Source organism: Amborella trichopoda, chromosome 4, assembly GCF_054954075.1.
Source record: "Amborella trichopoda isolate Santa Cruz 75 chromosome 4, AtrichopodaSantaCruz75HAP2 v2.0, whole genome shotgun sequence".
In the NCBI taxonomy this organism is placed as follows: domain Eukaryota; kingdom Viridiplantae; phylum Streptophyta; class Magnoliopsida; order Amborellales; family Amborellaceae; genus Amborella; species Amborella trichopoda.
Genome location: NC_142339.1, coordinates 40,762,670 through 40,778,526, shown reverse-complemented (window position 1 = coordinate 40,778,526; position 15,857 = coordinate 40,762,670). Strand labels below are relative to the sequence as shown.

Genomic DNA, 15,857 nt, shown 5'->3' with positions numbered 1-15,857 from the left:
ATTTGGAAAGAAATAATAATTTGAATGATCAATTACACTCATAGACGGTAGGGAGCATGTTTGTTTTAGTGGTCCGATTTTATCTTTTCTATGCATTGGATTGAGCTAAAATTTTGAGCATCTACGCTTCTCACACACAAATTTGTACAAAAAAAAAAAAAAAAACTTTACATTATAGTTTACCTAAAGCAATATCAATATCATTGTGATAAATGCAGATTCCTTTTTGCTTTGATATGTTCAGTTGCCAGACTAGGAACAACTATGGTGAGTGGGAAATTTTCAACTTTGGGTACCGAAAATTTGAATTCTCAAACACCCCCTAAAGGTAACATATTGTCCTATAGACATCAAAATGCTCCATTCATTTTCCTCAATATGAAACAAACATTGGAGTCTGTCATTCTCCCTCCCTCTCCCTTGAAAGTGTCAAGTAGATTTATTTCACAATGAACACATGGTTTTAAAAATTATCCATTTAGTTTCGAAATTTCTTATTTGAGTAATAATTGGTAGTAACCAGGTCAATTCCCTTGGAGAATCGAGCATCAAATTTATCTGGACAAAATCGCCTAGTTTTTTCCGAGGTCCACTTAATTTGAATCAAACAATTCACGTAAGTCCCATAAATTCTAACTTTAATATACTTTTATATTTAATCTTTTAATATCCTTTTTACTACAACAAACAAATGAATCATGTTCAAAATTGCGAATACAACTTCAGTTCTTTTTAAAAGGAAAAGGTTTATATTGATCAGAGCCTTTAAAAAATCAAATTAGAGTCTACATAAAAAATTTCATTAAAAGAGGTTGTTTTGATGCCTAAATATTCTTAAAGTGATCGGACATCAAGATGTATGGACATGAGAAACAAATGGATTTCACGTTTTGGAAATACTACATCTTGTAACACATTTTTGGACCGTCAATTTTCAAGTTTTTAAAATGTTCATAGATCTGTTTGATCTACACTAGTTTTGAAGCTTTAAATTTTATAATTGAAGATGACAATATATTTTAAGGCTATCTCAAAAATTTCCAATATTGAAACCACATTTCTCAACACTATTTGAGGGTGCGCTTCACTTTGATTGTTTGGAGCCTCGGCTCTATACGAACCGCACCCTATTTAGAATTATCGATATTCAAAATCCAAAGATCTAAACTTAATATTTTTCCCAATATTTTGGATCTTAAAAATTTAAAATTAAGAATTAAACTAATTTCAGATATTTGGATTTTGAATATCAAACTTTTTAAAAAATTAATTCCAAATGTGTTTAGTTTTGGATTTTGAAAGTTCACATGAGTTACTTTTTTAAACAACGACCGTCGAAATACTATTGCCATTTTATCATTTTCTAAAGTGAAGAACAAATTAGAAACTTCAAAAAGAAAAAAAAAAGAAAAAAGAACGAAAAAAGAAACCGTACTTTTGAAATAACGGCAGAAATATACACGTTAATTACACTAAGAAAACAACCGTTACGTAACGTTAAGTCGATGTTTTCTATTTTTAGCTTTTCAGCAAACGGCTAGTTTCCTTGAGTTAAGGAACCTAATTTCGACCGTTGGCTACTGAAGCACATTAAAGGGCACCCGTCTTACCAAACACCCAAAAATGCTCTCTCTCTCTCTCTCTCTCAATCGCTCTGTGAAAAGGAGCCTCCATCTCTCTCGCTTTCTCTATCAATCACCAAGTGCTCAAGTGTTCTGTGAATTTGTTGCTATTCTCTATTATTTTTGCGTAGATATTTTTTTGTGCTTTTTTCTGTTTTGCAGGTATTTTCTATTTTTTCTTTAAGTTATGGATGCAGGTTCTCTCTCTTCCTCTGCTTCAATTAAGCAAGAGAGGCCTCACCCTCTTCGTGAGCAGATGGTTCCAAGAAGACCTTCTTCAAAGCAACAATACGTAAGAAATTTGTGCTTCGTAGCCTCTTTATTATGAAATTCTCCAGGAATTAGGAAGTTAGGGTTTCAGTTGTTAAAGGGTTTGATCTTGATTTTTCGCCTGTTTCATTATTTCTTGGATGATATTTTATAGTATTAACTATTATCCATGATTGATTTCTCCATTTTCTCTGCTCTCTGATAAATCACAAATGACACTTGTTTATGATTTATGTAGTTATTTGTAATTCTTGAGGAAATTGTAAATTTAGGTATCTAATTTTAATGGTCTCTCCATATTGCTTGCTTTCTCTTCATTTATTTCTTTTTCTTTGATAACAACATTTGGTACCTTAGACTTATCTCATGTTGTTTATTTTTATCCAATTGAGTCTTCCCTTAGCAACGCACATGAGATGATGGAGACTCTAATCCTCTATTTGAGATTTTGCTACTTGATTGTTTTATTTGCCATATTAGGTTATTAGCTGTAAAGGGCCACTTCATGTTGAGTCAAGATTTATTTTCCCTTGACATAGGTCCCTTCCTTGAGTCAAGATTTCTTGCTTCGGTTTGTGGCTTCTTTCTTCAATTTCTGAGTAATATTTTATAATTTCAATCTATTTCCAGAGGCCAATTCCATGTTTTATTGTTCTTGTTGAGTCAAGATTTATTTGCTGTTGACATAGGTTCCTTCCTTGAGTTATATGGACCTTTTCTTATTTCTGTTTGTGGCTTCTTAAGTTTCTGAATAATATTTTGTAATTTCAATCTATTTCTGTAGTCCAATTCCATGTTTTTTTGTTCTTGAAGAGACGTGTGACCCTCCTTCAAGGCAAAACCTAAGAAATATGTGCTTTTGAAGCCTCTTTTTTTATTTGTGACTTTGATTCTCTTTGTAGATTTTTTATTTATGGAATGATATGTGATCTAGAGGAATTAGGAAGTTAGGGTTTCAGTCAGTTAAAGTTTCACTATTTCTTGGGTAATATTTATTGTATATTGAAACTATTTTCCATGATAGATTACTCTATTTGTTTTGATCTTTGATAAATAACAAACTAACTTTCCTTCACTTTTTTATTCTATTTCTGTAGTTATTTGAGATTTTTTAGGAATTATAAATTTGGGTATTTGATTTTAATGGAATTCAGCCTTCTCTTCACATTCCTTGTCTTATGTTTACTATGTATTCATTTCGGACCATTTCCATGGTCGATTCCATCTTCCTCTTCATTGAACCATGCACATACTGTTCGTTTTCTCATAAATTTTTGTTCTCATGAGTTAGAACTTGGTTTCCCCTTTTCCGTTAATATTGAACCTGGGCCTAAGAAAATCCCACTTGTTTCTGAGTAATATTTTGTGAACGCTTCCACATAATGTTAGTTTTCTCATAAATTTTTGTTCTCATGAATTAGAACTTGGTTTCCCCTTTTCCATTAATATTGAACCTGGGCCTAAGAAAATCCCAATTGTTTCTTTCGCTTCTAAGTAATATTTTGTGAATGAAGGCCAATTCCATATTGTCTTGTTCTTTGATCCATGTCTTACTTAATTTCATTTTCTATAAAACAGAGTGATAGATTCATCCCAGATAGAAGAGCAATGGACCTTGATGTTGCTCGATATATGCTCATGGATTCAAAGAAAGAGAATACCACCTCTGGTTCACCATCAAAAGAGGCTTATAGGAAGCGTCTCTCCGAGATTGTATTCCAAAATAGAACGAGAATCCTGGCTTTTAAGAGCAAGCCCCCAACCCTTGAGAAAGCTTATGAGGAAGTTCTCTCAGATAAGCATCATGTGCGATCAGCCAAGCCTCGAAGACATATTCCTCAGGTTTGACTCTCTCCCTCCCTCTCTCTCTCTCTCTCTCTCTCTCTCTCTCTCTAAATATCTCTTGTTAGCTTTGCAGTCTGCTGAGAGGACCCTTGATGCCCCAGAGTTGTTGGATGATTACTATTTGAATCTGTTGGATTGGAGTTGTGGCAATGTGTTGGCCATTGCCCTTGGGAACTCAGTTTATCTATGGGATGGTTCAAATGGATCTACTACTGAGCTGACAACCATCGATGATGACAATGGCCCTGTTACCTCTGTCAATTGGGCACCTGATGGGCAGCACATAGCTGTTGGATTGAACAATTCTGATGTCCATCTCTGGGATGTAACTTCGACTACACAGGTTCACGTTTATGCCAAAATATCTGTGCAAGCATGCATTATTGGTTCTTTCTGTGTTTGTGTGTTTTTGGGTTTTCTGCATCTATTTTCATTATTGTTTTAGCTATTGAGCAACCCACAGGATGGTCTACGTGAAGAAGCCATCTCAAACATCAAACTGAACTGTTAACTAACAAACCTCTCATGTGGTTTTTCTACAGCTACGAACTCTAAGAGGTGGTCACCGCGGGCGAATTCCCTCTCTTGCGTGGAATTCTCATATTCTCACAACTGGTGGCCATGATGGCCTCATTATCAACAACGATGTGAGAGTTCGATCACACATTGTGGAAACTTACAGAGGCCACCAACAAGAAGTTTGTGGCCTCAAATGGTCTAATTCAGGCAAACAACTAGCAAGTGGTGGAAATGACAATATCCTCCATATTTGGGATCAAAGCTTATCTAATTCCAGCAACTCACCGCTGCATAGATTAGAGGACCATATGGCGGCAGTTAAGGCATTGGCTTGGTGCCCATTTCAGAGCAATTTATTGGCTTCAGGTGGAGGTGGGGCTGATAGGTGTATCAAATTTTGGAATACACATACTGGAGCTTGCATAAATTCAGTGGATACGGGGTCTCAAGTGTGTTCATTGCTTTGGAGTAAGAATGAGAGAGAGTTGTTGAGCTCCCATGGGTTTGCTCAAAACCAATTGACACTGTGGAAGTATCCATCTATGGTGAAGTTGGCTGAGCTTAATGGGCATACTTCTAGAGTTCTATTCATGGCCCAGGTATATAATTTTTCATCTTGTGACTTTTCAATTTCTGGTTTTGAGAATTAGTTGCTTTTCATTTGTATCTGTTTTTTTTTTCCTTGAGAAAAGTTGTATGTTAAGTTTGTTATTTCTATGCAGAGCCCAGATGGGTGTACAGTGGCCTCAGCTGGAGCTGATGAGACATTGAGATTTTGGCAAGTTTTTGGAGCTCCTGAACTCCTCAATAGCAAGCCTGAAGCTAAGACCTCATTTGGCCCATTTAGCAATATCAACCAAATCAGATGATCCATTTCAGAACAAGAGGTCTCTACCCATTCTATGCATGTCAGAATGATTGGAGAGAGAAAGAGGTATACAAATTTTACACATCTACTTTTTGTAATTTTGTCCCTGTTAATTGTATTGTTATGTTTATTGGTTTTAACGCCAAATGTTGTGATTGTTTTGGGGCATAGCTTTTATTTATTTCTCAATTATTCTTTTATGGCTCAACAGGCACGCGAGAATTCCTGAATCAATAAAATCAGTCAGGTGGAGGTGGGGCTGATAGGTGTATCAAATTTTGGAATACACATACTGGAGCTTGCATAAATTCAGTGGATACGGGGTCTCAAGTGTGTTCATTACTTTGGAGTAAGAATGAGAGAGAGTTGTTGAGCTCTCATGGTTTTACTCTAAACCAATTGACACTGTGGAAGTATCCATCTATGGTGAAGTTGGCTGAGCTTAATGGGCATACTTCTAGAGTTCTATTCATGGCCCAGGTATATAATTTTTCATCTTGTGACTTTTCAATTTCTGGTTTTGAGAATTAGTTGCTTTTCATTTGTTTCTATTCTTTTTTCCTTGAGAAAAGTTGTATGTTAAGTTTGTTGTTTCTATGCAGAGCTCAGATGGGTGTAGTTCTATTCATGGCCCAGGTATATAATTTTTCATCTTGTGACTTTTCAATTTCTGGTTTTGAGAATTAGTTGCTTTCCATTTGTTTCTGTTTTCTTTTTCTTTTTCCTTGAGAAAAGTTGTATGTTAAGTTTGTTGTTCTATGCAGAGCCCAGATGGGTGTACAGTGGCCTCAGCTAGAGCTGATGAGACATTGAGATTTCAGCAAGTTTTTGGAGCTCCTAAACTCCTCAACAGCAAGCCTGAAGCTAAGACCTCATTTGGCCCAATCAACAATATCAACCAAATCAGATGATCCATTTCAGAACGAGAGGTCTCTACCCATTCTATGCATGTCAGACTGATTTGAGTGAGAAAGAGGTATACAAATTTTACTCATCTCTTTTTTGTAATTTTGTCCCTGTTAATTGTATTGTTATGTTTATTGGCTTCAACGCCAAATGTTGTGACTGTTTGGGGGCATAGCTTTTATTTATTTCTCAATTATTCTTTTATGGCTCAGCAGGCATGCGAGAATTCCTGGATTTGAGAGAGAAAGAGGTATACAAATTTTACTCATCTCTTTTTTGTAATTTTGTCCCTGTTAATTGTCTAGTTATGTTTATTGGTTTCAACGCCAAATGTTGTGACTGTTTGGGGGCATAGCTTTTATTTATTTCTCAATTATTCTTTTATGGCTTAGCAGGCATGCGAGAATTCCTGGATCAATAAAAATCAGTTAGTAGATAGTGTGTGTTTCTTGCAGTTTTTTATCATTATTGATTTTTATTTATATTTTATTAACTTGCTTTTTTGCAGTTGTCCTATTCTGAGGTCTTTTAAGGCACGGATTATGGAAAAACAGACAGCAGGGAGAAGATATGCATGATTTTTGTTACATTTATTAACTTGTTCTCTAGTTTTTTCCGTCTTTTGTGAGGTCTTTTCGAAGCTTGGATACACGATCAGTCAAGAGTTTGACTTGTATGAATGTATGAAAGAAGAGAGGGATACAATATCACTCTGAAGTTCTCTATCAGTCAAGTCCAAGAGTTTGACTTGTGCTGTGAGGTTGTGAGGTCTTTCGAAGGTTGGATCCACGATTAGTCAAGTCTGTATGAATGTATGAAAGAGATACACGATGTTTCTATCATTGTTTGTGATGTTCTTTGTTTCTTGGTTTTCTCGTTTCTATATTTTGGTTTTATATGTTCCTTGGTGACCATTCCTAGCTTCTCTTATTGTCCTCGTGTATTAATGTTTTCTTGGTTTTCTCTTCTTTTTTTTATCTTATGCCCCTTGCTCTGGATTTCTGAAGATGTTGCTAATGAGGGGTTTTTTTTATTTCTAATTACTTTTTGGGTGGATCTCTCAACCCTTTGTTTGTGGGGTTTCTTAATTGTTTAGGGAGGATCTAACCTTCCTGATTGTGAGTTAATTTGGTTTCCTGGGGGTCTGATCTTCAAGCTCATCTCATTTGTTTTTCTTTTTTTATTTGGACCTTGGGTATTTTTTCTTTTATTTCTTAGCCCTTTCTTCATGTTTTTTTCATTCATACTCAAGAAGTTTTGCCATTCTCCTTCTCACAGGAATGTTTCTTTTGTTCTGTTCTAATTCTCTTGAATGTATAGGGTTGTTTTTGTAGTTCTATTGCAAGATGTCGATTTGAAGGATTTTGATTCTAATAAGGTTTCTTGTTATTTTAGTATTTCCATTTCGACTTTGCTTGCTATTTTTGGGGTTCATTGAATTAATTTTTCGAAGATCTTTGTTGGTTGATGGATGTCAACTTGATTTTAGGGAACGACAATATAAAACTTGTCTATGGTCCCCAACTGTGGACTTGGATAGTTCTTCACTTAGGGTTTTGATCTTGTGTTTTGGTTCAGTGTGTTTTGTTTTTTTGGTCGCAATGGCACTATTAGGTTTTAAGTCTGTCAAATTTTGAAGTGATTCAAGTGCACTTGTCTCATAACAACACTCTTAATTTTAAGGATGTTGGCCATCTGCTTGATTGCTTCTCCAATTCTCTCTACATCCAGAGTTTTTTTGTAGTTTTTTCAATGGGGCATTAGTTTACTGTTCATTTTTTATGATCTGTCTTCTGCATCTGCAGCTGTTTTTTACTAGATGGGCTGAACCACAGATGCTTTGTTGTGATTGGTTGATGGTTGTTAACTTAATTTTAAGGGAACAACAATATAAAGCTTATCTATGCTCACCAATTGTGGACTTGCATAGTTTCTTCAGTTAGGGTTTTGATCAGAAATTATCTCTACAGGATGGGATGATCAAAATGATAAATCTGAAAGAAAAAATCACATTCCAGAATGCTTGGCTTTTGACCCTCAAAGTTCAAATTATGCTTCAAATTTTCCTCCATTACATGACTATGAAAAAATCTAAGACAATGAAAAACATGTATGGAAGATAAAAAATCTCAGTACATGAGATGTCACAGGAGCTCAAAAGTATATCTATCCCTCCAGCTGAAGCAACCCTAAACTGGCAATTTTAAAATGCTAAATCACAGAATTTAGCATGACTTCGAATTGAACAAAAACAAAATGTTATGTCTTCAATGTTACAGGGATTAACTGGCAATTAAAAGAAAAGATTCAATTGTTGCATGAACGGTTGATGTAGATTTTTATATACAGTAAAGGATATTCATGAGCAAGGAAAGGAAAGGAAAGGAAAAGAAAGGAAAAAAACATTTTTAGAAAAACAATTACAAAGCTTTGCAAAAGATCTTTAGATGAAATCTCAACACCGTCAGCCACAATATCATTCTCAATTTCAACCCTTCCTTGCAAATCCTTATACTCAAAGTTATCATTCTTTTAAGAAACCCTGATCCTTTCCAACCTACTATTGCCCTTTACCCACCTACAGGTTTAATTCCTCCAAGAAATTTTGGTTTTCGAGCTTTAAGTTCGTTTGAAGATGAAAGACGTTTTCTTGAAGAAATATTCTTTCCCCAATTGCGGAAAAAACCAAATATTTCAGTACCTAGTTCATCACAAACCACATTACCTAAACCTTCTGTTACTTCACCACCTTTAAAAGTTCATGCTCATCTTAGTCGTCACACACCTAAAAATGAAACCCAAATGTTTCACAGTCTTCTGATACTGAATCTGATGTTGTAGCCTCTTCAGTCCCAACTCAGGTATTAACCTCCTCTGAGCCCTTGAATCATCTGAGTTCCTTCCTCAAAAACTTGACTAAACAACTTGAACTAAATCTTCAAACTGAAACACAATCCTTAGAAGCCATGACTGAGGAACCCCCTGAACCACCTCAAGAACCTGACCCTGTAATGGAAGAAGAATTTAGACCTCTAAACCACCAAGAACCTCAACCTACCCCAACCTATGGAGATTCATCTAAAGGATTTACTATTGATGACATTCCACCCTCAAGATGGAATGACAGATTCAGAGAAATTCAAGGATGGGTGCATTCAGAAATGCTTAATCCTGCAAATACCTTAGCCAGTACCATTTCGAAAGTTATTGTAAGGCTAAGAGGATGCCTGTTTGATTGGTACATAAGTCTTGGAAAATACCGGCAAACAAAGTTAAGAAATAGTCAGTCCAATGTTGAATTCCTTAATTATTTGGTCTCTGAATTCTCAGGCCCCATTAAACATGAGCAAATTGCAGCCCGAGAAGAATTTTTACAGCTTAAATGTTGTTCATTCAAGAGACAAGATCTTGAAAAACATTTTTCAAAGATGAACAAAAGATACCATAAAATAAGAGGGATTGATGATATAAATTTGAAACAATTTTATCTTGAATCCATTCCTCCTACTCTTGGAAAAGAAGTAACAAAGACAATGGAAAACCAATGACTTACTATTCAAAACACCAGTTTTGGTGAATGATATCAATTTGTTCTCCATGCTCTTGAAAGACTTTGCAACCAAGTTGAATTTGTGAAACAAATGGAAAAAAATAAGCATTTACGGGAAAATTTTTGTGATAAACCATATCTCAAGATCAAATGTGATGCAGAAAAACAGTGTTCATGTCCACCAATCCTAAAAAGAAAAAAGAAGTTTGACTAAAAGAGAAAAAAGAAGAGATTCAAAAGATTCAAATATCTCCGACAATCAAGATTTCCAAAACACGAAAGGAGATAGATGCTATGTCGGTGGAAAGAAAGGACATTTTGCAAAAGATTGCCAGAACCAAAAAAAGAAAAAAAAGATAATAAATCTTTTGTCTCAGGTTTTGGAAGAAGAAATTGATGATGATTTAGAATATGTGTTTTCTATTGATGATGAACAGAGCCCAAACACACTGATATCCATTTCTTATTCTGATGATTTTGAACTCAATGAGATAAGCAACACCAGTGTTCCAGAGATATTGTCTTCGCAGGATGAAATTGCAGACATAAACAGTTTACCCTTTCAACCTACCCCAATAGCCCTTGGTCAAATACTCCAAAAACATTATTCCAAGCCTTTGATCATACCTGCCTTATTTGATACAGGAGCATCAGCTAGTATTTTGAAACCTGATTTACTACCAAAACAATTTTGGGAAACGTGCAACCAAACTTGTTGAGCTGCGAATGGAGAGACTTTCCATAATCCAAATTAGCAAACCTATTTTGATTAAACTGTTTCCTAAAGTCGTTATTCAACATCAACTAATTGCCAAACAAAGACCTTTTACTTGGATTTGATGTTTTACATCAACTAAAACTTCAATGGACCTCCAAAAGATTACATTATAGGAACCTAACCTTGCCCTGAATAGCCTGTATAGATGCTCCCTACACCTTAGATACAGTCAAACAAAAAATTATATCAGACTGTTGTGCTAATTCCCATTCTGAGTTTATCAAAAAATGTACAAATCCATTATGGAGAAATCAGAATTTTTATATTAAATTGCCTTTTAAGAAAAAGGAAGATATAAATCCCACAAAAGCTTCTCACGGAGGTTTAAATCCTGATTTGCTAGAACAAGCTAAGCCAGAGATACATGATTTGATAAAAGAGCAGTTAATTGTGCTTATCAGTTCTCCTTGGGCTTGTGAAGCCTTTTATATAAATAAGAGAGCTGAACAAATCCGAGGAAAGCTCAGGTTAGTTATCAACTACCAACCTTTGAATACCTTCCTTGCAGATGATAAATTCCCTTTGCCCAATCAAATTGCACTATTTTATCAAATATCTCATGCTCACATATTTTCCAAATTTGATTTGAAATCAGGATTTTGGCAAATTGGAATTCACCCAGAAGATCGTCCTAAAACAGCTTTTTGTTTACCAAATTACCATTTTCAATGGACGGTTATGGCTTTTGGTTTAAAAAATGCACCAACATATTTTCAAAATGTTTTTACCACAATTTTTGAACCAATCTCTACACAGGCACTGATATATATAGATGACATATTCCTCTTTTCTTCTGAAACATCTTGTGAATCATCATCAATTTTGATAATGGCTCCCAAAAAAGGAACAATTGGAAGAAGAGGTTCTTCAGAAAATTTTCTTCTTGAAAACATGTTAGCCAAAATATTGTTTTTTTCAGAAATATGCTTATACTCAAAATTCCATTGAGAAAACTAGTTTGACCATCTGAGTAGTTGAGGGTTTGGAAGGATTTTGTTCTTGAATTTTAACATATTTGGAAATGCAGACAAATCCATTTCAATAAGGAAAGTATGTCCTATAAGATGAAATTGAAAATTTTCAATTCCTCTTTTAACTGCAAGGATTTCTTTGAATGTTGAATGGTAATGAAGTTCAGAATCTTTAAACTTTCTACTTTTATAGCCGCAGATCATTTTGTCTTTTTCTTTTTCTTCAAGTAAGATACATGCCCAAAATTCATCAGAAGTATTTGTTTCCACAACAGTCTGATATAATTTTTTGTTTGCACAACAGTCTGATATAATTTTTTGTTTGACTGTATTTAAGGTGTAGGGAGCATCTATACAGGCTATCCAAGGCAAGGTTAGGTTCCTATAATGTAATCTTTTAAAGGTCCATTGAAGTTTTACTTGATGTAAAACATCAAATACAAGTAAAAAGTCTTTGTTTGGCAAATAGGATCCTAAGAGTTTATGTTGAATAACGACTTTAGGAAACAGTTTAATCAAAATAGGTTTGCTAATTTGGATTATGGAAAGTCTCTCCATTCGCAGCTCAACAAGTTTGGTTGCACGTTTCCCAAAATTGTTTTGGTAGTAAATCAGGTTTCAAAATACTAGCTGATGCTCCTGTATCAAATAAGGCAGGTATGATCAAAGGCTTGGAATAATGTTTTTGGAGTATTTGACCAAGGGCTATTGGGGTAGGTTGAAAGGGTAAACTGTTTATGTCTGCAATTTCATCCTGCGGAGACAATATCTCTGGAACACTGGTGTTGCTTATCTCATTGAGTTCAAAATCATCAGAATAAGAAATGGATATCAGTGTGTTTAGGCTCTGTTCATCATCAATAGAAAACACATATTCTAAATCATCATCAATTTCTTCTTCCAAAACCTGAGACAAAAGATTTATTATCTTTTTTTTCTTTTTTTGGTTCTGGCAATCTTTTGCAAAATGTCCTTTCTTTCCACAGACATAGCATCTATCTCCTTTCGTGTTTTGGAAATCTTGATTGTCGGAGATATTTGAATCTTTTGAATCTCTTTTTTTTTCTCTTTTAGTCAAACTTCTTTTTTCTTTTTAGGATTGGTGGACATGAACACTGTTTTTCTGCATCACATTTGATCTTGAGATATGGATTATCACAAGATTTTCCCAGTAAATGCTTATTTTTTTTCATTTGTTTCACAAATTCAACTTGGTTATAAAGTCTTTCAAGAGCATGGAGAACAAATTGATATAATTCACCAAAACTGGTATTTTGAATAGTAAGTCCTTGGTTTTCCATTGTTTTTGTTACTTCTTTTCCAAGAGTAGGAGGAATGAATTCAAGATAAAATTGTTTCAAATTTATATCATCAATCCCTCCTATTTTATGGTGTCTTTTGTTCATCTCTAAAAAATGTTTTTCAAGATCTTGTCTCTTTAATGAACAACATTTAAGCTGAAAAAATTCTTCTTGGGCTAAGAACTCAGAAACCAAATAATTAAGGAATTCAACAATGGACTGACTATTTCTTAACTGTGTTTGCTGGTATTCTCCAAGGCTTATGTACCAATAAAAAAGACGTCCTCTTAGCCTTACAATAACTTTCGAAATGGTACTGGTTAAGGTATTTGCAGGATTAAGCATTTCTGATCTGTCATTCCATCTTGAGGGTGGAATGTCATCAATAGTAAATCTTTTAGATGATCTCCATTGGTTGGGGTAGGTTGAGGTTCTTGGTGGTCTGGAGGTCTAAATTCTTCTTCCATTACAGGGTCAGGTTCTTGAGGTAATTCAGGGGGGTTCATCATTAACAAAGAATCTGAATTCAGAGAAGAAGAAGAGGATTTCTCTTCAAAGGTTTCTGAGGTATCAGTCATGGCTTCTGAGGATTGTGTTTCAGTTTGAAGATTTAGTTTAGGCTGTTTAATCAAGTTTTTGAGGAAGGAACTCAGATGGTTCAGGGGCTCAGAGGAGGTTAATACTTGAGTTGGGACTGAAGAGGCTACAACTTCAGATTCAGTATCAGAAGACTGAAACATTTGGGTTTCATTTTTAGGTGTGTGAGGACTAGGATGTGTATGAACTGTTAAAGGTGGTGAAGTAACAGAAGGTTTAGGTACTGGGGTTTGTGATGAACTAGGTACTGAAATATTTGATTTTTTCCGCAATTGGGGAAAGAACATTTTTTCAAGAAAACGTCTTTCTTCTTCAAAAGAACTTAAAGCTCGAAAACCAAAATTTCTTGGAAGAATTAAACCTGTAGGTGGGTAAAGGGTTCTAGTAGGTGGGAAAGGATCAGGGTTTCTTAAAGTAGGATAGCTTTGAGTATAAGGATTTGCAAGGAAGGGTTGAAATTGAGAATGATATTGTGGCTGAGGGTATTGAGATTTCATCTAAAGATCTTTTTCAAGGCTTTGTAATTGTTTTTCTAAATATGCTTTTTCCTTTCCTTTCTGATTCGGTAAATAGGATTGCTCATGAATATCCTTTACTGTATATAAAATCTGCATCAACCGTTCATGCAACAATTGAATCTTTTCTTTTAATTGAGCAATTATGCCAGTTAATCCCTGTAATTGTGAAGACATAATATTATGTTGTTCTTCAATTCAAAGTAATGCTAAATTATGTGATTTAGCATTTTCAGCTTGCCAGTTTAGGCTTGCTTCAGCAGGAGAGATAGACTTTTGAGCTCCTGTGACATCTCTTGTACTGGGATTTTTTATCTTCCATACATGTTTTTCATTGTCTTGGATTTTTTCGTAGTCATGTAATGGAGGAAAATTTTAAGCATAATTTGAACTTTGAGGGCCAAAAGCCAAGCATTCTGAAATGTGATTTTTTCTTTCAGATTTATCATTCTAATCATCCCGTCCTGTAGGGATAATTTTTGAAATTTCTGACACAGTGTTTTTACGTTTTTGACTACCATAAGTCACATAATAATCCCATTTTCCTGAACTCTCACCAAATAATCCAATAGTTGGATCACCTTCAATGTATTTCTGATGAAGCTTCTGTTGAGATGAAATTTTCTTTTTATTTTTCTTTTTGGTATTTCATCAAAGTCATCTTGAAGTGATTCAAGTGCACCTGTCTCATAACCGCACTCTTAATTTTAGGGATGTTGGCCATCTGCTTGATTGCTTCTCCAATTCTCTCTACATCCAGAGTTTTTTTGTAGTTTTTGCTTTTTAACTTCATTTTGATGACCTTTGCAAAGTGGTTCTTTTATTGAATATACATTGTTTTCAGTGGAGCATTAGTTTTCTGTTCTTTTTTTATGATCTATAGATGTCTCCTGCGCTGCAGCTTTTTTTTACTACATGGGCTGAACCACAGATGTTTAGTTGTGATTGGTTGATGGATGTCAATTTGATTTTAAGGGAACAACAATATAAAACTTATCTATGCTCACCAATTGTGGACTTGGATAGTTTCTTCACTTAGGGTTTTGACCTTGTGTTCCTCAATGACATTCGTCTCTGGTTCACTGCGTTTTTTTTTTTTTGGTCTGTCAAATTTGAAGTGATTGAAGTGCACATGTTTCATAACAGCACTCTTAATTTTAAGGATGTTGGCCATCTGCTTGATTGCTTCTCCTATTCTCTCTACATCCAGAGTTTTTTGTAGTTTTTGCCTTTAACTCCGTTTTGATGACCTTTGCAAAGTGGTTCTTTTATTGAATATGTATTGTTTTCAGTGGGGCATTAGTTTGCTGTTCGTTTTTTTTTATCTATAGATGTCTTCTGCGTCTGCAGCTTTTTTTTTACTAGATGGGCTGAACCACAAATGTTTAGTTGGGATTGGTTGCAGTGCTGCTATTGGGCTGAACCATGGATGTCTTCTACGTCTGCCGCTTTTTTTTACTAGATGGGCTGAACCACAGATGTTTAGTTGTGATTGGTTGCAGCGGGGCTATTGGGCTGAACCATGGATGTCAACTTGATTTTAGGGAACAACAATATAAAACTTATCTATGCTCACCAATTGTGGACTTGGATAGTTCTTCACTTAGGGTTTTGACCTTGTGTTCCTCAATGACATTCCTCTCTGGTTCACTGTGTTTTTTTTTTTGGTTGCAGTGCCGTCCGTAAACTTTGAAGTGATTCAAGAGCACATGTCACAGCACTCTTAATTTTAGGGATGTTGGCCATCTTGATTGATTGCTTCTGCAATTCTCTCTACATCTAGAGTTTTTTGTAGTTTTTGCTTTTTAACTTCATTTTGATGACCTTTGCAAAGTTTCTTTTATTGAATATGCATTGTTTTCAGTGGGGCATTAGTTTGCTGTTCATTTTTTATGATCTCTATAGATGTCTTCTGCGTCTGCAGCTTTTTTTTACTAGATGGGCTGAACCACAGATGCTTAGTTGGGATTGGTTGATGGATATGTCAACTTGATTTTAAGGGAACAACAATATAAACTTATCTATGCTCACAAATTGTGGACTTGGATAGTTCTTCACTTAGGGTTTTGACCTTGTGTTCCTCAATGACATTCCTCTCTGGTTCACTGGGTTTTT

General features: G+C 35.0%; 1 protein-coding gene and 1 long non-coding RNA gene across 2 annotated transcripts; both read left to right on the top strand.

Annotated features, from left to right (window-relative positions):
• The first annotated feature begins 1,548 nt into the window (after positions 1–1,548).
• Positions 1,549–5,604, top strand: LOC18425071 (cell division cycle 20.1, cofactor of APC complex). Its single transcript, XM_088865250.1, has 6 exons — positions 1,549–1,914; positions 3,471–3,734; positions 3,811–4,080; positions 4,280–4,855; positions 4,979–5,190; positions 5,336–5,604. Exons 1-5 carry the CDS (start codon positions 1,810–1,812, stop codon positions 5,123–5,125), a joined length of 1,362 nt encoding a protein of 453 aa, XP_088721376.1. The 5' UTR covers positions 1,549–1,809; the 3' UTR covers positions 5,126–5,190; positions 5,336–5,604.
• Positions 5,605–5,888: 284 nt separating this feature from the next.
• On the top strand, positions 5,889–6,872 carry LOC148782450 (uncharacterized). The gene is made up of 3 exons (XR_016054492.1): positions 5,889–6,100; positions 6,243–6,280; positions 6,539–6,872. It is a non-coding gene; the product is annotated as an uncharacterized LOC148782450 (long non-coding RNA).
• The last annotated feature ends 8,985 nt before the right edge of the window (positions 6,873–15,857 follow it).